Here is a 26,398-nt window from a genome sequence, read left to right on the forward strand (position 1 = left end):
AAACTGAGAATATAATACAAGTTAAGGATATATACGAGCCCTTTCGAAACTTTACACTTTTACACAGATATCTCATTACAAGTACATGTACCTATAGATACAATCGATTGATTGATTGGTTGATTGATTGTAAACTTGTAGTTTAATGTCCTTTTGGAGAATATTTCACTCATATGGAGACACCACTACTAGCCGGTGGAGAGCTGCAAATTTTGTCTTATGCTCGGCACTTAGACAGGGTCATTGAGCAATCGGATCACACTCGCCCTTTTCCGTATCTGATAAAAAGTTATTTGTGGTTACGGAAATGGCCGAGTAGTTACGATTGGGTCATTGAGCAGTGAGGTATTTTTTTTTTTCGTGCCAGCATCTCGGTTTATACGATCTCGTTCGAGCTGAAGAACCTGTCTCAACGATCCACAATGGATTCGAACCCGCGACGTAAGGATCAATTCCTTACTTCGCAACTCTAGAGCATAATGCTCTAACCACTGCAATACGCTGATAATTTTCGATAAATACCTGTAATTTCTTAGCAAATATTTAAAAAGCATGTCAAAATATAGATTTAAGTTTTGCAGATGCACGCCAAATAGGCAATGCTTTGTTGGAACACATGCAAACTTTGTGATTCTTGACAATTAAAAGTATCTTAAAATTGTCTATCCTATTACATTTTGTTATCACGATAAGTATATACGTTGTATTTCTTATGCTTCGGATTATATTGCACAAAGGACTAACGTTATAGATCTATATTTTATCAAAAGTATTACACCCCATTGTGACGTCATTATTTTTAGAAATGACGTATATGTATTTCTTTTCTTATTTTATCAATAAGACTTTATAGACAAAAGCATTGCAACTAAATATATGAAATAACATTACTTGATGTTCATAATATTGATGTGAAGACTTCATCCTATAAAATTACGATTTTTCAGCGATACTTGGCGAGTTATAAAACGTATTATAGCAACATTCTGTCTCCTTCATGGGTTTTGGTGGTGTAAAAATGAACACATTTTTAAAAAATAAACATAGTCCGCAAAATAACACCATCGTAATTTTTTGCATAAAGAATGCTTTTAAATCAATGTTTCAACTGAGAAAATTTGAAAGTGGTGTTATGATGCGGACCTATTGAAAATTGCTTTTAAGTAGTTGATTTTTAACGATTTTTCCGGAAATACGCATTCCATGCATGTTTTGACCACCATAAAATAGTTAAACGGGACACATTCTAAAAAGTTTGGTCTTTATTTTAAGAAAGCACATACCCAACATTTATTTCCACTATAAAGTTTTGATTCAGTTGAAACTTAAATTTGGGGAAATTCTGAGGGCCAAATATAATAAGAAGTGGATTTTGTTCTTTCTGTGAAATTCTTTCAAAATGCTACTCCTCCTACAGTTTTGGTCTGATTTCAGTATTACTTGGCACACAAGTAGAATACACTTAGATACATAATTCTGTGTATCGGTTTTTGATTTCGATGAACGGTGTTGCCGTGGTTACTAAAAATAGAAATTTCTGTGAAATTCTTTCAAAATGCTACTCCTCCTACAGTTTTGGTCTGATTTCAGTATAACTTGGCACACAAGTAGACTACACCAAGATACATAAATCTGTTTATTGGTTTTTGATATCAACGAACGGTGTTGCCGTGGTTACTAAAAATAGAAATTTCTGTAAAATTGTTTCAAAATGCTACTCCTCCTACAGTTTTGGTCTGATTTCAGTATTACTTAGCACACAAGTAGACTACACTAAGATACATAATCCTGTATATCGGTTTTTGATTTCGATGAACGGTGTTGCCGTGGTTACTAAAAATAGAAATTTCTGTGAAATTCTTTCAAAATGCTACTCCTCCTACAGTTTTGGTCTGATTTCAGTATTACTTGGCACACAAGTAGAATACATAATTCTGTATATCGGTTTTTGATTTCGATGAACGGTGTTGCCGTGGTTACTAAAAATAGAAATTTCTGTGAAATTCTTTCAAAATGCTACTCCTCCTACAGTTTTGGTCTGATTTCAGTATAACTTGGCACACAAGTAGACTACACCAAGATACATAAATCTGTGTATTGGTTTTTGATATCAACGAACGGTGTTGCCGTGGTTACTAAAAATAGAAATTTCTGTGAAATTGTTTCAAAATGCTACTCCTCCTACAGTTTTGGTCTGATTTCAATATAACTTGGCACACCAGTAGAATACACTAAGATATATAATTCTGTATATTGGTTTTTGATTTCAATGAGCAGTGTTGCCATGGTTACTAAAAATAGAAATTTCTGTAAAATTGTTTCAAAATGCTACTGGCTACAGTTTTGGTCTGATTTCAATATAACTTGGCACACAAGTAGACTACACTAAGATACATAAAGAGACTTTATCAACGATCATTATTCTATTTATTGCTGTTGTAAAGTTTCATATCCCAGCTGCTTAAGTACTTTTCTCTTCCTTTGCTTTAAGTTCAAACCAGTAGAGCTTCAGTCTCGACAGAGACTTCTGGTTTGCACACGGCCCTTATAGATGATGCAACAGGTATAAAAAGATGATGCAACGGGTATAAAAAAGATGATGCAACAGGTATAAAAAGGCAGGTAAAAGGTGCACACGGCCCACACCAGGTATATAAAGCGGAGCTGGGAGTACCCTGCACTTATTATTTAGCAATCATGATTTTTGTGTGGAGATTGATCTATTGGCACGAGATAGAAAGATATATGTGTCATTACTGTGATCAGAGCACCAGGAATTTTAAAGAATTCACAGTGTATAACCCATGTCCCGGATGGCGTTGGAAAGTCTATCGGATTTGCCAGCATTGTGAAATGCCATTTCCACACTGGTTTCACGATGATGAGCCTTCTTTAGAGACTTGTGGTTGTAGCTGGTGCCTGAAATATTTCATCCGGGAGAAAGGAATTGAGAATATACCGCCTCCTCGATGGGTGAAAATGACCAGAAACAGACCTTTGAAAGAATGTATGATGTGCTACCAGGAAAAGACTCAAGGAAAATGGAAATGCGGACAATGCCGTCAGTATCCCTGTTGTGAGAAATGTATAGAGAAGTTCACCGTGACCTGCTACAGAAATTGTCCCTTATGTCGATATGAAGGACATTAAAATCATTTTTTGTATTTTTTTTTACTTGAATAAAAAATTTTTGTTTTGTTTTAAAAGAGGAGTCGGGTTTTATCAAGAGGTATATAACAAACCCTCTCTCATTCTGAAAAAGGACACTGAACAAGTCAGACGTGTTTTCCCAAAGATGCAGTATCGTTGGTATTGTGAGAGTCCCATTAGTCAGTGTATGTACATGCAAGGAGGGTGGATGAAAAGTAAAATAGGAGCCAGTATGGATTTCTTTGAAAATCATCCAGGCTATTACGTGGACAATGTGTGGTTGGAAAAAAGAATGAAAATCCCCCATCCTCTAACAGGATCTAGAGTGAGGGTGAAAATCAACCAACATTATCAGCAATTCAAATGGGTTACTTGTACTCAAAGGAATCGTCTGACACCCATCAACACCATTCAGAATGAAAGTTCATGGTACTCAGACATTGGAGATTGTCTGAAATATTATTTCAAGATGGAGAAAAAAGGACTGACGTTTCCACCTCATTATTGTCCTACAGAGTACGTGTATTGTCGCATCCCTTTTTCCCAGATTAAAGACTCGATGGAAAAGAAAGGACATTTGTTGACTCGAGTAATTGAGGACCGATCATCAGAAGATGAAGACAAAGAAGAAGAAGAAATAGAAGTGTAAATCATTGAATAAATTTTTGAATTTTAAAACAAAAGTGTTGTTATAAATACAAAGGTCCTAAGGTCTAGGGTCTCAGTCTTAGATTGAACATGGCTGAGAGCAGTGGGTTTTACATGACTTTACCCAGTGATGGGTCTATGTCCTCTTTTTCTAGCAATACGACCGCTCAATTTAAAACACTATAGCCACAAGCAGTCGATTTAACAGACGGAGAATGGGAGGTGGCTTTAACAGAAATGATGTATCCCAATTCATTGAAAAACATCACAGAAGAGGAGGCTTATTTTGATATCCTGATCGCTCAATCTTTTGCTTCCCATATCAAAGACCCAAATGTTTTTAAATCGGGCAGATTTAAAATGAAAACCTTAGACCCAATGCCATTAAGTCAATGTCCTGTACTGATAGATTGGGCCCATACTAAATGGTCTCAACTCATTGATCGAGATAGCAAGATGGAAATTATGCGAATTCACTTCAGAGCCGGGCCTTACACTCACACCATGGCTTTAACAGAGGAAATAAGTCTAGGACTAGAGTGATCATTGAGAAAAATATGGAAAACCCTTGGTCATCCAGATGAAGAAAATTCTATGAAATTAGTATATTACCAGACCTATGATCGAGTGATGTATCAATTTAATGGAAAAATGCTTTTAAAAAAATCCCTTATGCATTCGTTTCCCCACATCCTTAGCTTATAAGCTAGGCATGGACAGTCAGAAAGTCATTCTTCAGAACGATACAGAAAACATGACCAAATGGATCAACATTAGTTACTTGGGAAACAATACTGTGGATTTATATGAAAATCTGAAATCCATGTATGTCTATTGTGACTTGATTCAACCCCAGACGGTAGGATCCAATGCCTTGAAATTATTAAGAGTGGTGCCTTGTACATTTCATTTGGAGGATTCAAAACAAGCCAAATGGGAACCCATTCGAGCGGAATATTTGAAACTAAGTAAAAACATTTCGATACCATTGAGATTCACATCATGACTCCTTTAGGACAATACATGCCCTTTGTAAGTGGTAAATCAGTGGTGAAACTTCATTTCAGAAAAGTATACTGAGATGAATGTACCCTTATTGTGTTCGATCTTATTGGGCGTGATGGTTTGTCTGGTCTGCTGTCTGTATTGTATTCAGCCCTAAAAAAAGGTATAAAAGGAAGTCCCCCGAGGACAGAAAGGTCAGTTAAACAAGAGACATGAACCATGCAGTATCATCCAGGATTACTGAGACAAAGAGGACACGGACAGTTTGTCTATCATAAAGGATAATTAAGTCAAAAAGGACACGGTTTTTTAGGATCCCTATTTAAAGTAGCAGCTCCCTTAGTCAGCAATCTAGCAGTAAGATTATTGGGTCAACAGCAAGCCCCACCACCACCACCACCACAGCCTATTATCCACCCCAAAACTATCAAAGAGGGGAAGGATTTTTTTACTGAAAACGGGAGCTAAACACGCCTTGACTGCTGCTGCTAGAACGGGATTAGACGTATTAGAAAATAAGAGATCTTTAAAAGACGCAGTCAAAACTCACGGCGTAAGAGCCCTCAAAAATACTTCGGGAATGGTGAAACAAAGAATGAATCTAGGAAGTAGTAACAACAGAAGAAAAAAGACCCCTATGTTAGCCCGAGGAGGTCCTAAGAGAAAAAGGAAAACACAAGGAGGAATTCCTAAAAGAAAACGTCCTTTAGATGTGTTTGACTGAGAGAGAGTATGAATAGGCCAGTCCAGTGAACAAAAGGTTCATTTGTGAAAACTGAATCCTAGTAGACACGTCATGTTACAGCCCGATTACTGTGCGTGTGGGATGAACAATTTACAATTGTTCCAAGTCCCTCCGACTAATATTGCTTTAGAAGACTCGAAATGGGAAGAATATTACCCCATTTCCAGTACTTTAGATTCGGAGACCGCTCCCATCGAATTTGAAAAAGGACAAGGAGATCACTATCTGGATTTATCTCAAACTTATCTTCAGTTGGTATGTCAATTTACCAAAGACGATGGAAGTAATCTGACTGGGGCGAACAGCACTTCGAGTCCCGTGAATAATATCTTACATTCCATGTTTACGGAAATCGATGTCAGTCTGAATGGAAAAATAGTGACCCCAGGGACGGATACTTATCCTTACAAAGCTTATCTGGAGAAATTATTGTCATACCAACCCAGAACTTTAAAGACACAGGCGAGGGCCTGTAGTCTGTGGGAAAAAGATACAGCAGGACACATGGATGAAGTGGGGATAGAGGACCTTGGTGTAGCTCAAAATAAAACCTTTAATGTAACTCCAGCTGTAAGTAGTGGTCCCGATACAGTGACCATTAACAAACCCATCCTCACAGAGTACCCGGCCAATTCTAAAAACGAAGGATTCCGAAAAAGGCACCAAGCTATTGCTGACAGTAAGAAAATCAGTTTGCTGGATCGTTTACATCTGGATTTGTTTCAACAAGATCGATTTCTACCTAATGGAGTGGACGTCCGTTTGCGATTTAATCGAGCTAGACCTGCTTTCTACATGATGATCAAGGCAGGGGGTACAGGAAAAGTGAAAATTTTGAGTATGATCTTGTGGGTGAGAAAAGTCAAACCCACAGCAGACATGATGAATACCATTAACCAGAGTTTGAATACCCACAGAGCCAAATATCCCTTGAGAAGAGTGGTAGTGAAAACCTTTACCATTGGCTCAGGAACCCAGTCTAAGATTACAGATCATCTGTTTCAAGGTCAGATGCCTAAACGTCTCATTTTAGGCTTTGTGGAGAATGCGGCCTTTAACGGAGATCAAACTAAAAATCCCTTTCATTTCCAAAACTTTGGGATTAAGAAATTAGATGTCAGTATCAACGGAGAGACCATGAGTACTCGTTGTTTTGAGCCTAATTTCAACGACGATTCATATCTGAGATCTTATCTCAGTCTGTATCAAGCTCTGGGAAAATTAGGAGAAGATTGGGCTCCGGACATTACCCTAGAAGAGTATAAAAGCGGCTACACTCTATGGGGCTGGGATTTCACTAAAGATCAAGAGGCGCAATCGGATAAATTCCACATCATAGAAACAGGAAATCTGAGAGTAGAAGTGCAGTTTACCAACAATGCGGTTAACACTATCAATTGTGTGGTGTATGCAGAATTCGATAACCTATTAGAAATTAACAAACAGAGAGAAGTGAGCATTGATTACTAAAAATGGATACGGGACAATTAAGAGAAGTCTTATCCAGAGAATTCAAGAGTTCTTTTGGAGGTGTGTATCCTGTAGATTTATTACCGGATCAATTAAGACCCGGAGAAAAAGCTGTGGTGGTCAATATGGATCCTCAAGATCGACCTGGAGAACATTGGGTGTGTCTATATGTGAGCAATCCCGTGGTGGAATATTTCGATTCTAATGGATTTCCTCCCTTACAAAAAGAAATTCAAGATTTTAGCCAGCGTCATGCCCAACAATGGACTTATAATCCGTATCGCTATCAAGACTGGAATACCGATGTGTGTGGACAATATTGCGTGTATTATTTACATCAAAGAGACAAGAAAAGAAAGAAAACCGACGAGTGGCTATTCCCCTTTGACCAGAGTACGGCTTTACAAAGGGACAGATACGTAGCGAATTGGTTTAAAAACACTTATCATAAATTACCTACGGGTCATGGACAAAAGTGTCAATGTTTTTATCAAAATGTATTGTAAATGCATTGTTTGTTGTTTGTTGTTGTTGTTAATAAAGAATGAAAAAAAATCTGTGTTCTTATTATTTATGTGTTAGTGTTTTCAGTAAAAAAAAAATCCAGTTTGAACTGGTTAGGCTAGACTGTCTAGACTGTGAAGCGTGACGTCATAATGACATTCGTGGGTCGCTGCCAAGTATTTACCTGTGTAGTCAGCATAAAAAAAACGTAGGTAAAACGTATAGGTTTTTTGCACACGGCCCCTAAGTTTTTTGCACACGGTCCTTACAGATGATGCAACAGGTATAAAAAGATGATGCAACAGGTATAAAAAAAGATGATGCAACAGGTATAAAAAAGATGATGCAACAGGTATAAAAACAAGGTGTTAAAGACGATCCTCATCAGTTGGGGTATGTGTTTGAGTAAACGACAGTTTGGTCAAGCGAATTCCTAGAATATTAGAAGACATGGAGATGGATAAAGATAAATTTACCTTATTAGAAAAGAGAATGATAGAACCTATGGAGGGGGATCACGAAGCTCCTCAACAAAGAAGAATAGAGTTGAAAACCCTGGATCAGGAACCTAGGAATGAATATTTAAGCAAGATTGAGCCTATCAAGGATCCTAAATGTCCACACAGATGTTACAGGATAGCCATTAATTGGACTTTCACCATTACAGAGCCCAAAGAAAAAGAAGATGGAGATATGTTTCTGAGCAATGAAGATGATTTTCAGTATTTGATTTAACAAAAGGAGAGGCATCCCTGGACAGGAAAACTGCATCAAATCAGGGGATTCATTCAAATGAAGGAACCTGTAGGGGGCATAGAAATGGAGAGAGTTAATCCAGAAGCAGAATATCTTATGTCCCATAGTACCCCAGAACTGGAGAGCATGTTTTACAGGCAAGGAGGTGACTATGAAGAATATGGAGTTCTGAAACCTGAGAAGAGAAACAAAGAATTGGAGCCCAGACTGAATGAGATGTATAAAAAATCTGAATAAAAAGATTGAACTGTTATTTATTGTTAGATCTCAATAAAAAGAAAAAAAAAATTGTGGGTTTTTGTCATTTTTAAAAATAGGTTATCTCCCTTTAACCATAGATTTTTTTTTTCAAAACACAAGACAAAAAATGGTAATGGGTTTTTAAAGATTGGGGGAAAAAAAAGATACAATACAAAAAAGTATAAATAGTAAACATGGTACAAAACACACCTCAGTTGTGGACTGGCTTCATTATGGGTAACACCTCCAGTAAAGAAATGAGTCAGAACACTAGATTAGAGGAAACTGAATGGTTACTTATACAGGAGGGAGGAAAAGATATCATACCACCTCCCTTGATGGTAGAACATCCTGTAGAATTTATACCACCTCCCTTGATGGAAGAACATCCTGTAGAATTTATACCTCAGGAGGAGGAAAAAGAAAACATAAGACCAAACAAACTCTTGGAGGATATTAAGGCTCATTATCAAAACAAACAGAAAGAAAATACAGGCAATGGAAATATTGCTTACTTAAAAAAAGACAGAGGTAGAATAGCCAATAATTGGATATTCATCTTAACTGGGTGTCGACAGGAAGATGTAGATCAAATCATTGGAAGTAATTATCAATACTTGATCTTACAAAAAAGAAATGCATCCAGAAACTGGAAAACTTCATCATGTGAGAGGACTCATTCAAATGAAAAACAGGGTTCAAGGGATATACATGTACAGAAAGATTCATAAATTAACCTGTTTTGAGATGTCTTACAGCACCCCAGAATTGGAAAGAACCTTTTATAGACAAGGTGACTATGAAGAATATGGAGTTCTAAAACCTGATGTGAGAAACAAAGAATTAGTTCCAAGAGATTGTAGATTTACCTGAATAAAAAATATTTGAAATCTTGTTTTATGTGTTGTTGTTGTTGTTCTATAAAAACAAGGGTGTTTTGAAAAAATAGATTCATTTTAAATCATGAGTCTCCAGGAGATACAAGGTGATTTACTTAACTGTGAGGTAGAAGCTATTGTTCATCAATGTAATTGTTTAACTGTAAAAGCTCATGGATTGAGTCAAAGTCTGGCAGAGAAATTCCCACAAGCCAATCTCTATGCGACTCGCAGACCTCTAGGGACTAGAAATTTAGCCGTAGAAGAAGATAGAGGAATTCCAGGCACTATTAAGGTGTTTACCTCACAAACCCCTGTGGTCATTTGTTTACTAGCTCAATGGGATTATGGAAAAGCAAGTCACCGACCTAGAAGAATTTCCACTTATCAGGATACCCCACAAAATAGAGAGCAATGGTTTCAAACTTGTTTACAAGAAATGGGGGAAATTTTACCTTACCAGACTTATGCTTTTCCTTACAAGATTGCATGTGGGTTAGCAGGAGGAAATCGGATTCATTATAGACATTATATTGAACAATTTGTACACACTTATGAAAAACATGTGTACATTCTTTATTATCATTAATTGTGTGTTTTCATGTGATGTAAAATAAAGAAAAAAAAAGTACCTTTTATCTGTCATACTCTAAAGTCTGTTTAAACCGGAGAGAAGGTCCACCGCAGTCCCCATGCACTCATAAGCAGATCTCCGGGGGGTCAGTAGAAACACTCAAGTAGTTTTTTTCTTTCCCCTGTGATATAATGTCAATATTTAATGGAAAATTCAGAAATTCATCAGTAATTGGAGTCAAAACTTGCTATCTTTATGGTATTGATTTCCATTATCAGATTTATTTTTATCCATTTTAAAATATAAACATTTAAATAAAACTAATAATTATCTTATTAATAATAATTAAGAGCCATTCTCTGTAATGACTTGAAATTTTATATAGGAGCTGTGGCACGCATAGTCTCAGAATTTCTCCAAACTCTCTATGATAAAAGTCATTGATACCCTAAACTGAAATCAGGCAAAAATTGGTTGCTATGCTTTATAATTACCATGGCAACATGTCTTAAAGTTCGAAAAATGACATTTTTTAACATGTTTAGAGCCCCATAGTTAACATTTGCGGCAAAGCAAACTATTGACGATGACTGTTTCCAAAATTAGAAGGTCAGATGTCTCAAATGCATGATAAACATGTTCGGTAAATCAACTATTACATACGTTACTATGGAAACAAAGTATTCAAAAGTAAAAAAAATATTCATTGAATTTTATAAAGTCATACACGTAAAAATAAAAAGCAATTATAGGATGAAATGTGACCAAATAACAGAAAAAAGAGCCTTGAAACATATACCAAGAAAAAAATATGATATTTCATTTTGGTTAGCAATGGTTGCCAAGGTTTTTATACCACAGAGAGCCTTCAAAGTAACATTCTGTATGTTTAAATCTGATCCTATCTTTTAAAAAAGCACATTTCCTCATAACTAATGATCAATTTTAAAAGATGTTGGTGTGCTCCTAGTTTTCCCATTTGAAAAAATTCAGATAAGATTCTTTAACTAGAGCGTTGCTATGGAAATAAGCAGAAAATATATGCTTAAAAACCTTAAAAATATTTTCTTTCCTTGGATACGTACCCTTAAATGTAGATTCCCAAAACTTTTATGATTGATATTTATTAACAGCTTACCTGACTTTTAATTTTGACTATCATCCAATCTCTAAGTGGATGCAAGAAGTTGGCACACAGGGTTTAATATTGATATAAAGTTCAGAAAATCGAACATTTTCCCTTCTTGGTAACCATAGCAACAGTGTTGTTTTCTTCATCAAATTTTATCAATATATGATATTCAACTTCAGTTCTAACAGATAAGTACTACTCAAGCTGAGTCCTTTAATTTTTTTCTTGATTAAATGGCAATTTAATTCTTAATGCAGAGAAAAATAATTCACTTTTAAGCACTGGTACTTTGTTTCCATGGTAACACTGCAAAGTAGTAATTATACCCAATTTTTCTTATGGTTTTGGTGTTGCAAGGTCCTAAGGATGCATATTTGCCAGTCTTGAATTTTCATGTTTTTCCTCAAGACAGTAGCATTAACCCAATCTTAGTTACTAGTTTTGCATGGTTACACTGTGATACCATGGCAACCATAAAAGTTATTTATAGAATAATATTGCTTAAACCTATATACTTAAGGTCAAATATTTTCATTGTTTTTCTTGAGTCGTTGATTGAGTTTGAGCATATAACACCTACCATTAGTGAATACGGAGTGTTTTTCAGCATATTTCAGCATTTTAAATGTATTCCAAATGTACCCTTGGTTACCACTTACTTAGAGATATATTCTAAAAAGTTTCTTTAGAGTATAAGTGACATCAAGGTGTCATGTTTTTGTGAGAATGGTTTGTTTCCTTTTTCTAGTTTTTATTAAGCCACAGTCAAGATTTAAAGTGGCTGAAAATCTCGATTTTTCTAACTTTTCCAGCTGTTGCCATAGCAACCGAGACACATAGCAACGAAATTTTGTTTGATATTTGTTTCTGGTGTCAAGTACTAAGCATGGGTGAAGTTTCATCAAAATCGGTGACCATGCGTGGCAACGAAGTTCAAGTGGTTACAGAGAATGGCTATTAAATAAATTAAAATGATATCTCATTGAAACTTTTAGATTCAAGTTTGTTTTGTTTTTATCATAATTGATTCACTGTGTATTTCCAAAGGAAGACCAGCAGCCAGGCTTCATTTCATAGAGAATGGATTATAGATGGTTAGGAACAAAACATATCTTCCAGGTTGAGGACTGTATAGAAAATAAAACCCATTTTGTTATTATGATTTAAATTACATGAGACAATGCCTCTTATAAATGTAATGCAAAATAATATCTCTTATATATATATGGATACCTATACTCTAATCAATCATATTTAATGTCATTTGTAAGACAGATTTATTTAGGATCGACTTCAAATGATGACATGAATTGCAGGCCATACTTTAAGCACATGACAAAACATTATCTCAAATTACACAGAACTGGGTTATTTAGCATAGCTGACATTAAACATATAGGTGAGTGATAACATAATCACAATCATAAACAATTTGAAACAACTTTAAACGACCTACAGAGTGGATTACAAGCCTTTTTCACTGGGGTAAAATCTTGCCGAGATTCGCCATGGCCGCCGAACCCGACTGTATAAAGATGAAGTCATAAAAATAACATAACACTGATGTTGTATTACATGATTTTTTTTAATTTTATTTCTTAAAAACTAACAAAGCTTCTAACTGTCGAATTCTCCTCCGAAATCGTATTCGATCCGCTACTAATTACATCCAGGGACTTCTCCGGTCTTCGGGGGGTAATTCGTAGATTTGACTGAGGCTGGTATTAAAAGTCACGGATTACCTAACCTGTGTGAAATTTCCAGGTATTTCATTCCGTATTGAATACATACTTTCTCCATCGCATCTATGACCTGCCTACCCCGTATAAAACATAGGTAAAACGGTTTTTTTTTTTTTTGCACACGGCCCCCTCACAGGTGATGCAACAGGTATAAAAAGGTAGGTCAAAGGTGCACACGGCCCCCTGACTTGAATCGCTGCCAAGTATTTACCTGTGTAGTCAGCATAAAAAACGTAGGTCTATCGTATTTTTGCACACGGCCCTTTACAGATGATGCAACAGGTATAAAAAGGCAGGTAAAACGTGCACACGGCCCACAGCAGGTATATAAAGCGGAGCCTGGATTTGACGATCAGTCTTGGTTGGCATTTCGAACTTGACAGACGTAAAAAATATGGCAGAAGCAATGATGAATACCCCACACAACCCCAGCTATGTGATACCTGGAAGGTATGTAGGAGGCCCCATGCCAGAGTCACAGGATGCAGTGGGATTAGATTTGGGCATGTATAATCTTCCAGCATATGCGAATAAAAAAGATATGGGCATCTTAAATACAACTCTGGCTGGGATTGTTAATATGCTGTCTGGTCTTGACAACAAGGTGAGTGATCTTGACAACAAGCTGACTGATCTGAAAAGTTACATCACTAAAATAAGGAGGAAGCACTTACCAGAAAAAAGAAGGACAAGGGGGATCAGGAGAGACTAAGAAAACCAGACAGACGGATCCATGCTACATCTGCAAAGAGTTAGGGCATTGGGCCCCAGATTGTCCCCGAAAAAAAACAGGATTCGTGCTACAAGTGCGGGAAATCTGGTCATTGGGCTAATCAGTGTACAGAGGTTGAGGAGGATCAACAATTTGTCAAAGAAATACAAAAACTGGAGAAAAAGCCTCAGGAACCCAAGAGGAAACTACCCCTGATGACTGATAAGGGACAGAAGAAAAAGAAAATGTAATTGGATGTATTTTTTCACTTGAATAAAATTGCCTTGTTCTCATCTGTCTTGTGTGTTATTTGTCATTGTTTTGAGGAAATCCAGTTTGAACCGGTTAGGCTAGACTGTGAATGAAAGCGTGACGTCATAATGACATTCTTGAATCGTTGCCAAAATCGTAGTAGCAGCGTATAGTAAAATGTAAACACAGTGTAAACACCCCCCGTATTTAGGGGCTATATGTACTGAATTGACCCGGCTATCCCCCACAGACCCCCAATCTGCACTCTCTTGACCCACCTATCCCCCCCAGGGGCTGCACTCCCTTGACCCGCCTATCCCCCCAGCCCCAAAAGTGCACTCAGTTGACCCGCCCATCTAGGCTCCTTATACTACTGAAGGAGTTAGAAGTCCCTTCTATAGTATATTTTAGGTAATATCATTACATTGAATAAAGTTAAACTCCATATTCCACAGATAAAAGGTCTCCATGCATTTATTTCAAAGATCGTGAAAAGGGAGGGTTGTCATCGTGTCTACCATATACATTCGAGGTCGTTTTTCCGCTAGTCGGAAAGGCCCGAGAAGTTGCGATTGGCACCAAATGTCACGTGCAGTTTGACGAGCCCGATCTAAATCAAAACAATAGAAAGTTTGCGTTCGCTCTAACGGTCGCACCGTCAACATATTAATTCACCTTCAAAAATACCAAAAATGCAATTATCTAGCCAAGCAAATACATTTACAAACTTGCAGAAAGAATTACAAAGTTTACACTTGAAAATAAAAAATAAATTTCCATATGCAAATCTTTATAGCAATAAACCTATAATATGTTACAATTCAAATACATTCTTGAACCAAATTGTCAAAAAGAATAAGTATAAAACTTACATTTGTGACTTGGTTACCCCGACAAACTAATGGCGATAAAACTGCACGGACAATGAATCTTCAGTCAAAGGAGATAATTTTATATACCAGTTTACAAAAAATTGAATACCAAACCCGATCAAATTAAACATAATTGTCGCATAACATCACACCTATATTTTACTTCTTTATGTATAGTATATGTAGATTTTATCGTATAAAGTCATTCCTAGGTTCTATTAGGTGTTGGTTGTGGACGGGGAAATTTGGGGGGGGGGGGGGGGGGGTTAGAATGGTTAGAATAAAGAAAATAAAAGAGATGATCTGTTTAAATTATTTTTAATCAATACAAATTACTCGTTTTTTTTTGCCATATAATAACTTTATATTCAGATGTTTGTCAGTGCTTTCTAATCTTTTTTAGTGCAAAAAGGTCAATATTTATGGCAGAAGAGTTCGAAAATAAAAGAAAACGTCATATTTCTCCTTTATTTTATCATGAAGGTATACTATTTTCTTTGTTAAAATAAAGAGAGGGGTCATTTCTTTAAAAAATAATGAATTACAACATTTTCGACTTTTTAAAATATTACCTTTTATGCAAGTCGACATTGAAAAAATACGACAAGAAAAATGGGGTGATACTTACATTGTGCTCCTTTATAATTTTTCATGCGAGATGAATTATAATGAATTTGCATTCCTTTTAAAGATAGAAGTCATTCAAATTAAATACCTGTTGATTTCGAATGTGATTTGACATTTTTGTTTCTTTTAGGCGCATATTTGGAGTATAACAATAATGTCTGAAAATAATCTACTTTTAGCATTTCAGACTGTTTTTGCACGTGCTCCTGTGTAAAAATAAGCATATAAATGTACTGATTTTAATACCTAAAAATCCAGAGCAAGTGGTCAGGTAGGAAATGTCAAAGTTTTGAAAATTTCACACAAAGACTTTTCGGACATAGGCCCCCCCTTAAATAAACTAAGAACATAGTTATGATGAGCAAGAGTGCCTCTTCAAGATTTGTGAATTTTATGGCCCCTGGGTCAGGGGTTCTGGTGTTAGGGCGGGGCTCTATTGATTATATAGTAAAAATACATTAATTCTTTGAAAATATTTTCGTTTGCTTCTGGGTTTTTATGTCAATGATCCAAGTATATATATATATTTATGATGAAGAAAGGTGCATCTAGCAAAGTGTTTTTTTATGCCCCCAGGGTCAGAGGGGGAGGGGCGTTACATGGTCTGAAAGTAAATTAACGAGGCTAGGGGGTGGCAGCCATTTTTAGACTATTTCAATCTCCTTTAAAAGGAGAGCTCCATATATGGGTATACAAAATGATCAAATTTTAAAACTAAAATATATGAATTTTTTCTTTTGCCAAATGATAGTTGACAGCTAAAGATACCATATCTAAAAAAAATAAGTTAAATCTGGTGGTTAATTTGGGATTAATTTGTTGACCCACCAGCCTCCTTAATGCTTTGAAATCTGCTCTTTGATATTAATCAACAATTATATGATAAAATTTGCAAAATTTTGAAATATGTGGCCCATGGATCAGTGGTTCCTCTAGGGTGAGGTGCACAACATGGTTCCTCTAGGGTGAGGTGCACAACATGGTATAAAGTGTACGTGCATTTTCTCTTTGTTACTCTGATCTACCTCTGGGTATTAAGAAAATACAGTAAGTATGCTATGTTAATAATTATGATAAGCAATGGTGCCTCTTTCAAAATTGTAAATTGTGAATTTTATGGCCTCTGGTTTAAAACACGAACCAAATTCAATTGTTTGAAAGTTGTTACACAATACTCAGGTGACCTATAAGGCCCGTGGGCCTCTTGTTTATAGGACAAATTTATTTTTCACAAAGGTAAATTTTAAAAGACACCCTTCTTGCTAGACGTATTGCGTTTCGTAAGCAGACCCAACAAAAGAACAAAAACGGTAGTAATCTACAAAATCACGCCAAACCTTAAAATGCTACGGTAAACTAAAACCAAAGGTCAGAAAAGCGTGCATTTAAATGCCCCAAAAATTCAAGATAAATGCCTTAGATTAAAATTATGAAGTTTGCTGACCGTAAAGGACAAAACATTTCTTTTTCTCCTTTTACAATGACAAACTGACAACGTGAGGAAGTTATATGTTAAGGACAGATGATACAATCAAATTTTTTCTTTCAAAAAGATTAAATATCATGTCACAAGTTTAGAAAAGTGGATGGTTCTTAGATTTTGTTCTCCTAAGAACTGGAATATGAAAAACACTTGGAAAATATTAGTAATATTTCAATGAAAAAACAAATATAGACAAATCACATTCAGTAAAGGTTTACAGGTGAAAACAAATTTCAGAATATGTTATCTTGGTGCTAAAAGTGTATTATAAACTTTAGAAAAATATACCAAGCCAGGTGAATTTTATTAAGAAAAGCTAAATTGTAAAAATCAGCCTATGTGATATTGCTATTTTTTTGAAATTTTGTTCCTCTTCTTAAAATTCACCTGGCTTGGTATATTTTTCTAAAGTTTATACTACATTTTTAGCACCCAGGTAACATATTCTGAAATTTGTTTTCACCTGTAAACCTTTACTGAATATGATTTGTCTATATTTGTTTTTTATTGAAATATTACTGATATTTTCCTAGTCAATTTCATTTTCCAGTTCTTAGGAGAAAATATTATAAGAATTATCCACTTTTCTATACTTGTGACATGATATTATATCTATTTCAAAGAAAAAATTTGTTTGTATCATCTGTCCTTAAAATCGTATATAAATTAAAATATGTTCATGCTGAATATAAATTTGTTAAGGTGGAATGCCACACAAACTTTTGTTTCATAGATCTTTTAAGTCAGCCATTTTAAGAAATGGTTTCAGCATTGAGAGGTCGATGTTAGCTCTAAATTATTTTATATGAATTTTTTCAAAGAAAATGAAAAAAAAAATATTTAAAATAGATGCCTTCGATTTAAAAGTTTGCTGTAAATTGATTGCATCATATGAATATCTAATAAAATTTATAAAGAAAGGCTGTTTAGATTATTTTTTTTTCATAAAAAATTATTGATGAGATTAAAACACATTATTTGTAAATATTTTTTAAACTTATGGTTAAAAACACCATGAAACTAGTCAGAACTGAGTTCAACATGTTTGTCAATCATAATTTAAAAAGAAATTGAAATGAAATTGAGAAATTTTGGAGAAATTATTTTTTTTTTTTAATATTTGGACCTTATCCGACCAAAATTAAACTGATCCCAATCAAAATTAACACAAAATGAATAAAATGCTAATTTATTGACTCTTCATGTATTAACAATGAAGAGATCTATTTATTGTCAATTTCAATAATGTCTTAACCCTTATTATACCTAATCAGACTAGTGTTCTTAGGAAAATGTTCTTTATTTCCAATAATTGTACAATTATGGGTGGGATCGGTTTAATTTTGATCGGGTTTGGCCAAAAAAATAATTTCTCTAAAATTTGGCTATTTCGTTTCAATATGAATAATGAACATGTTCACCCCAGTTGTGACTGGTTTTAAGAAGATTTTAACCACAAGTTTAAAACGTATTCACAAATTATGTGATTTATTTCCATAAATATTTTTTAAAATGTTTTAATATTTATACAGCTTTTCTTTACATACTTTATTAGGTATTTATGTGAAGCATTCATTTACATCAAAATTTTTACAAGAAAGCATCTTGTTTGGATGTAAATATTTTTTTATTAAAAAAAAAATACAAAAAAATTCATAAAAAATAATTTAGAGCTAATGTCGGCCTTTCAGTGCTGAAACCATTGTTTAAAAAGGTTGACTCGGAGATCTATAAAATAAAAAGTTGGTGCGGCATTCCTCCTTAAGTCTATCAACTAAGTAAATCAGAATAAAAAAAATTATATAACAAACAAGAGGCCCATGGGCCTTATAGGTCACCTGAGTATCATGTTACATCTTCCCAACAATCGAATTTGGTTCGTGATTTAAACCAGAGGTAATGAAATTCACAATTTTGAAAGAGGCACCATTGTTTATTATAACCTAGCATGCTTACTCTAGTTACTTAATACCAAGAAGTAGATAAAAGTTAACAAAGAGAAAATGCACTTCAACGTTATGACCAGTAAAGTACCCCAGGAACCAAGAAGATTTTCAAAGAATAAATGTATGTTCACTATAATAATCAATAGAGCCCCGCCCCAACACCATTACCCCAACCCCTGAGACCATAAAATTCACAATTTTAAAAGAGGCACTCTTGTTCATCATAACTAGTAAGTTTGTTTAATATCCAGGAGCAGATAAGAAAATTTTTAAAGAATTAATGTATTTTCACAAAACATTCAATAGAGTCCCACCCTAACACAAGAACTCCAAACCCTGGGGCCATAAAATTCACAATTTAAGAAGAGCCCATCTTATTCATCATAACTATTTTGTTTATTTAATACTCATAAGCAGACAAGAATATTTTCAAAGAATTAATGTATTTTCAATATATATTCAATAGAACCCCGCCCTATCATCAGAACCCATAACCTCTTGGGTCATAAAATTCATAATTTAAAAGAGGCACTCTTGTTCATCATTACTCTGCACTTAATAAGTTTATCTAATACCCAGGAGCAAAGAAGAAGATTTTCAAAGAATTCATTTAATTTCACTATATATTAAATAGAGCTCCGCCCTAACATCAGAACCCCCAACTCTGTGGCTTTAAAATTCATAATTTTAGAAGAGGCACTCTTGTTCATCATAACTATGTACTTTTAGTCAAGTTTATTTAATACCGAAGAGCAGCGTAGCAGATTTTCAAACAATGTATTTTCACTATATATTCAATAGATGTCGCCCGTGTGGCACAGTGGTTAGAACATCCGCTCTAGAGTCGCGAGGTAAGGAGTCAATCCTTATGTCGCGGGATCGAATCCCACTGTGGGACGTGCAGACCGTCCTTCGGATGAGACCGTTTAAACCGAGGTCACGTGTCGCAGTAGGTGCTGGCACGAAAAAGACCCCTCCCTGCTCAATGGCCCTTAGTGCCGAGTATGACAAAATTTGCAGTTCTCCACCAACAAGTGGTGGCGTCTTAATCTGAGTTAAAAAATTTCGAGAGGGACGTTGAACAATGTACAATCAATCACTTATATTCAATAGAGCCCCGCCCTAACATCAGAACCCCCAACCCTGAGGCCATAAAATTCACAATTTTAGAAAAGGCACTCTTGTTCATCATAATTATGTATATTATTAGTTTATTTATTACCCAGGAGCAGAGAAGATTTTTAAAGAATTGTGTTTTTTCACTATATATTCAATAGGACCCCGCCCAAACACCAGAACTCCCAACCCTATGACCATTGAACGGACAACCTTATCCTAGCTGCGTATATATCAAGCGTTAAGGTTAAACTGAGTTTTAATTCTCGTAAACTGTGGACATTATTCAATTAATAGACTTGAGCGTCTGTCAAATTCGCTCTTTCCCTCTCGAAAATCAAATGCTCGGTCTTCCATTCAATTTTAACAAACTCTCTGCCCATACCACCAAGAAGAGTAATCGAAAGCAACAAAGCTGCAGATTTCTAATTATGAAACATTTAGAGACGTCCCGAAAATACATTGAAAATATAGAGAGAACTAGTTTGGCGCAGTTTCTCATCCCTCTGGATTTTTATGTATTTTCGGGACGCCTCTACATTTTACATAGTCGAAATCGCAACTTCCGTTGCTTTCGATTTCTGAACTTGGTATAAAGGACGTTTTGGGTTCACTGCATGTTTTGTAAGGCGAGTTCAAATTGGCAGACATTTGAAAGGCATTATTTAATATATTTTTAAGCTAGATATCACCCGACACTGGTAGGAAAAACGTAGTTATTAATTTAAATCAAGTGTGAACCGAGGCACCCACTGAATTCTAATATGGCGAGTGTCGTTCCTTGACTCTGAATATACAGTAAATATGACATTTATAAAACGTGCTAATTTCAGCGAATTTTTATTTTTAATTTAAAGAGGGTATTCCTACACACCTAGAAAAACACAAAATACATCATCCTGAAACCAAGCGCCTACGCACTAAGATAGTGTATCGTTTTTTTGATTCTGATGAATGGTGTTGACATCGTTACTTAAAAGTTGTTTGAAATGCTTTTAAAATGTTACTCTTCCTACAATTTTTGTCTTATTTTATTTAAACTTGGCATACAAGTAGACAACACTAAGATACATAATTCTGTATAACGGTTTTTTATTTTGATAAAATGATGTTGCCTTTGTTACTAAAAATATAAATTTCTCTGAAATTTTTTTTTCAAAAAGGCTACTCCAAATACAGTTTTTGTCTAGATAATAATATCATTTGACTTGCAAGTACACTGCACTGAGATACATAATTTTCAGTTCTTTTTTATTTTGATGATCGATGTCGGCTTGGTAACTATTTAAAACTCTCCAAAGTGTTTACAGTTGTAGTCTTATTGCAATTTTGCCACAAGAAGAGACTTAATCATGGATCATTATTTTATTTATTGCTTTTGTAGAATTTTAAGTCCTTACTGCTAGTTTTCTATTTTCTTTATTATGAGTACAAACAAGTAGAGCTACAGTCTCGACAGAAACTTGTAGTTTTACCCTATCCCATGACTTTTGAGTTGATGGGGATATGGCTTTTATATTTCACAGGTTTATTCCCTCTGACAAGGCCTCCCTTTTGGTACCACGAAATTTGACCTCTTGACCTTGGATTTCGACCTACTTTTCCAAAAAAATAGCCAACACTTTTACCCTGGCCATTATTTTTGAACAGTTTGAGCTAGGGCTTTCATACTTCATATGTTTATAAATTGTGAAAAGACCTTTCAGCTTGTATAGAAATTTTAAACCTTTACCTAGGATTTTGAACCTTTTTTTAAATACTTAAATCAAGGTCATGGCTTTTGAACAGTAAAACTAGGTCTTTCATATTCCACAATTGTTTTCTTGTAACAAGACCTTCCTTTTGGCACAACACTTGACCTTTACTTTAATTTGTGGGAACTCAACAACTCTCGACATAAGCTTCCATACGGTGGCATCAGCGTTTCACATACACATCTTTAAAAATTAAAATTGTATACCTTCCCTCTTTACATAATTACGCCAATCTGCTTCAACGCATATGCGCGATTTTTTTAATCGATTTTATTTTAAGTAAAAAAAACAACAACTACACATTATCCATGGTAAAAATGTTTTTCACTTTTATGAAAGTCTCATCAACAACGAGAATTTGCGCCATATTGGCGACAAGGATCTCTTTTCCCTAGGTATTGAAATTGACATATAATTTACACTAGATTTCTTTTATTTTTCTTATACATACGTGTTACCTATAGGGAGACCTTCGAATTCGGTCCGTCGTTTCCTAGTGACAATAAGTAGTGGATTTATGTCAAAAGCGTTATTGATTTTAGTTCTGAAGTTTTTGCAAATCATGACCCCCTGGGGTAATGTGGGTTCACAATTAAAATCAAAATGTATCGATAGAACATTAAGGAGAAATATATAAAATTGTTCTCAAAAACAGCAAACAATGATCGGCCATAGTTATATGGAAGCCTCCTCCATTAATATTGCATTATTATTAGTTATCCGTTCTGTTATAAATAGGGTTAGCAAGTATGTATTGATCGTGTGGCTTGCAGATAGGGCAGTTTCAAGTTTCAGGTTTGTATATAAGATCATATTCCTCACATGAAATCAATTTTTTTGTGCAATTCCTTCAACTCATAAAAACATATGTTATTAAAATTAGGTGTAAAAATTACATATAATGTGTTACTTAGCTTTAAATATGGAAATCCTATAGACTGAATCGTGTCTCCATCCAGGGAATTGAGCTACATAAACATTACATGTAGGCTATTGAGGCAACAGCCTCACAGTGATATAGAATGAATATCAGGAGTATTGGCATATCATTTTTCATACCTGTCTTTGTATTATACATATTGCACAGGCTCTATATTTTTTGGATTATGGATCATCGGGTTTAGATGTTTTTCTAATTGCTAATATAACCTATATTAAATTGAGATGACTGATGACCTTTTTTTAGCTCATCTGTTTCTGATCACCGACTGTAAACCTTTTACATGTTGACCTACTTCTCAACAACCACTGGCATAATTTTAACGAAACTTGGTACAAAGCATCCGACTTTAAATTGTAAAAATGAAGGACAATTCCCCTTTCAAGTGGATTGATTGTATATTGTTTAACGTCCCTCTCGAGAATTTTTCACTCATATGGAGACGTCACCGTATGCCGGTGAAGGGCTTCAAATTTTGACCTTTACTCAGCTCTCAGGGCCATTGAGCAGTGAGCTTTATCGTGCCAACACCTGCCACTGACACGGGGCCTCGGTTTTTAAGGTCTCATCCGAATGACCCACAACTTTCACTTCAAAGTGCCGAGCGCATGGCGAAGGAACAGTTGCTACCCATTTTATCCATTGGTACAGTCGCGGCCGAGATACGAACTCACGACCTCCCGATCATGGAGCGAGCGCTCTAGCGACTGAGCTACCGTGAACGGTCCTTTTCAAAAAGAGATAATCAAGAGAAGACAAAAATAACAGTGGGTCATAAAATATCTTCTCAAGAACCACTCGGCGAGGTAATTTAAAACTTATGTTGAAGCACTCTGTGGTACATGTAGTGTAGATACCATTTTGTTCAAACCATGACCCCCGGGGTAGGACAGGGCCACAAAAGGGAATCAAAGATTAACATTGAAAAACAAAACAAGAACAAAATGCGTTTAGAACCCCCTTAAGGAATTTCAAAAAGTTTCAAGAAACCAATTATTAAAACAACTAGAAACTCTTGTTGCTACAGCAACAAAGAAGGTCTTCCGTTCTCCTCTATTAATCTGTATGAAGGATGTTTTTTTTTTCTATTTTAAAAAAGACAGACATATCATAAACTAGTGGACTAATTGTTCGGTGAAAAATTATCGGCCTTTCGTCCTTTTAAGCATTTCAATATAATTTGGGCTAAAAAGGTAGAAAAAAAAGCAAGAAAATAAATAAAACAGCAAAATACTCATTTCTCTACAAGGATTTTAGATCGGGCTCGCAGTTGGTATAAATATACTCCAAACAGACTTCCTGGATTATACGAGTCGACTCGGGGATAACCACGAATTCATTGACTACGCAAAGAGAGCATGTTCAAAACATTGTTACACGCTCCTAGGTGTATATATGAGCTTGAATGAGATTGTTTTCGAGTTAAGATATAAGGGGTAGGGTCTGATTAAAATTACGATATAACTAATAATATGAATAACATACATTTGATCTGCGCATCAAGACGGAAGCGAAAGTGAAAACGTTGTAAAATGTCCCATGTGTACCTACATCATATGTGCATTATACATGTATTAAAGAGGTGTTTGAAAATATCCGATTTGAGTTGTTTTATGTTTGAAATGGATGGCGATATATTATTTAAGAGCATGAGAGAATATGAGCGAGAGATGCAAGGCAGTTTGTAATTATGGAAAAGGAAAACAGAGAATCGGGTTCGGGTTTTAAAATTCCTGACAGAAATAAGCATGAAATTCAATGTAAGTAGCATAAATAAAATTCCAAACATGTAATTCTAGATGGGAAACACAGGAAAGAAACGTGCATTTCTTTTTACTATGCTGAAAGTCGCTATTTCTTGGGATTGTGTTATTCTAGAAAAAAAAAAAATTTCAGATGAAATCAAGATTCATTCTATTAATATTAAATCCAAATAAAATTGAAATAAATTCCATACACTAAAGAAAGCAAGAGTACTTGGTATTAAAATGTCGTAATAGAGCAGGAGAATCGAACGATATTAACAAAAATTGCAGAAATAGCAAATACAGGCTTTAATTAATTTTTATGCTCAGCAATACAAAATTTCGGACAGAAAAAAAATGCAGATTTTGCCGATTTTCACTAGAATTTCATTATATTTTGAAGACGCACCGTAAAACTCTCCGGACACTTTCTTTAAGGTCTTTTCTTGCTTTTACTTCGAATCTTATGTCGATATATCGTGTCGTTTGACTTGTAGACATTTTCTTTATACTGCTGTTGATTTTTTTTTAAGAAAGGAGGGGTGGGGGAATGGGGGGCAAATACCTCAACGACATTAAACTTGATTGTGACCTTTGGATCAATAGGGGGTCATTTATCAAGGTCAAGGTCACCCAAAAAAGAGAGAGAGAGATAAACTTGAGATTAACACTTGAAGCTGAATCTAGATAAAGGTAATGAATATTTCTTTTTTAATTTTTGAGTAAGGGGTCAAAGGTCAAGGTCAAATATCAAGGTCAAACGTCAAGGTCATTTGGATTTTAAGTGTAAATCGACAATTTCTCTAGTTTTCCAATGACCTTGACCTACTCTTCAAGGTCAAAACATCTCATGCAGTTGTGAGTCATGGACATATTCTCTACACCACGCCGTTCAAAGCGAGGTAACTGCAATTTATCTAAGCTATCTTAATTGCGTAGAAATTGATTTGGTAGGGAAAATCGCTATTTCCTAGATTCATTCAATTAATATTCAATGTAAATAAAATTGAAATAAACTCTACATACAAAGGAGATCAAGAATACTTGGTATTTAAATTTCGTATTTGAGCAGGAAAATCGAATGTTATTGACAAAGTGAAGAAATACCCAATACAAGCTTTAATTAATTTTCATGCTCATCAGCACCTAAATTTCAGACAGAACAAAATGTAGTTGTTGCCGATACTTATTAGAATTTCATTAAATACTTCAGAAACTCACTGTTACACACTCAGGACACTTTCTTTGCTGTGTCTTCTACTGCTATCCTTAAATTTCATGTCGATCTGTGGCGTCTTTTGAACTGTAGAAAATTTTTCTAGGTTCCTATTGATTTAAAAAAAAAAGAAAAAAAGGGGGGTATATAAGCATTTCTTAAAGTGAGAGATGAAAACATCCCTACGGACTCAAGCTTGATTGTGACCTTTGGGTCAATGGTGTCAAAGGTCAAGGTCATGTATCGAGGTCAAAGGTCAAGGTCATTCAAAAACCTTTTAAACTCGACTTTAACACTTGAAGCTGTATCAAGCTAAATATAAAAAAATAACACTTCGGTAAGGGTCAAGGTCAAGGTCAAACATCAAACTCAAAGGTCAAGGTCATGTGGCATATATAAGCAATTTAAATACTTTTCCAATGACCTTGACCTTTTGACCTTTGGTGTTGTTTTATTTCTTATAATTGGAATTTTCGTTGTTTTAATTTTTTATGCGCCCGGATCGATAGATCCTGGGCGTATATTGTTTTTGTCCTGTCTGTTTGTCTGTTTGTCTTTCTGTCTGTTGTCAACTTTAACCTTCGCCATAACTTTTGAATCATAACAGGAGACCTAATATTTGGTATGCGTACTCCACTAATAAAGTCCTTTCAAATGACATCAAGGTCAATGACCTTGTGACCTTGACTGTGACCTATATGCTAAAATAGCTTTTTCCACTGTTTGTCATAACTTTTGAACCATAGGAGATAGGGACTTCATATTTGGTATGCTTACTCCACTAATAAAGTCCTTTCAAACGACAACAAGTTCAATGATCTTGTGACCTTAACTGTGACCTTTATGCTAAAAATAGCTTTTCACACTTTTTGCCATACCTTTTGAACCATA

The 26,398-nt window shown here is 35.1% G+C and overlaps 1 protein-coding gene across 1 annotated transcript; it reads left to right on the forward strand.

The window, feature by feature from the left end:
* Window positions 1-5,599: 5,599 nt before the first annotated feature.
* On the forward strand, window positions 5,600-7,018 carry LOC134228401 (uncharacterized protein F54H12.2-like). Its single transcript, XM_062710049.1, has one exon. It carries the CDS (start codon window positions 5,600-5,602, stop codon window positions 7,016-7,018), a length of 1,419 nt encoding a protein of 472 aa, XP_062566033.1.
* The last annotated feature ends 19,380 nt before the right edge of the window (window positions 7,019-26,398 follow it).

This window comes from Saccostrea cucullata, unplaced genomic scaffold (genome assembly GCF_032062105.1).
Source record: "Saccostrea cucullata isolate Sc308-1 unplaced genomic scaffold, CSIRO_AGI_Scuc_v1 ctg5019, whole genome shotgun sequence".
Taxonomy (NCBI): Eukaryota; Metazoa; Mollusca; class Bivalvia; order Ostreida; family Ostreidae; genus Saccostrea; species Saccostrea cuccullata.

Excerpts from the sequence above, each read along its gene's own strand:
- LOC134228401 (XM_062710049.1), top strand. The coding sequence starts at position 5,600 with ATGTTACAGCCCGATTACTGTGCGTGTGGGATGAACAATTTACAATTG.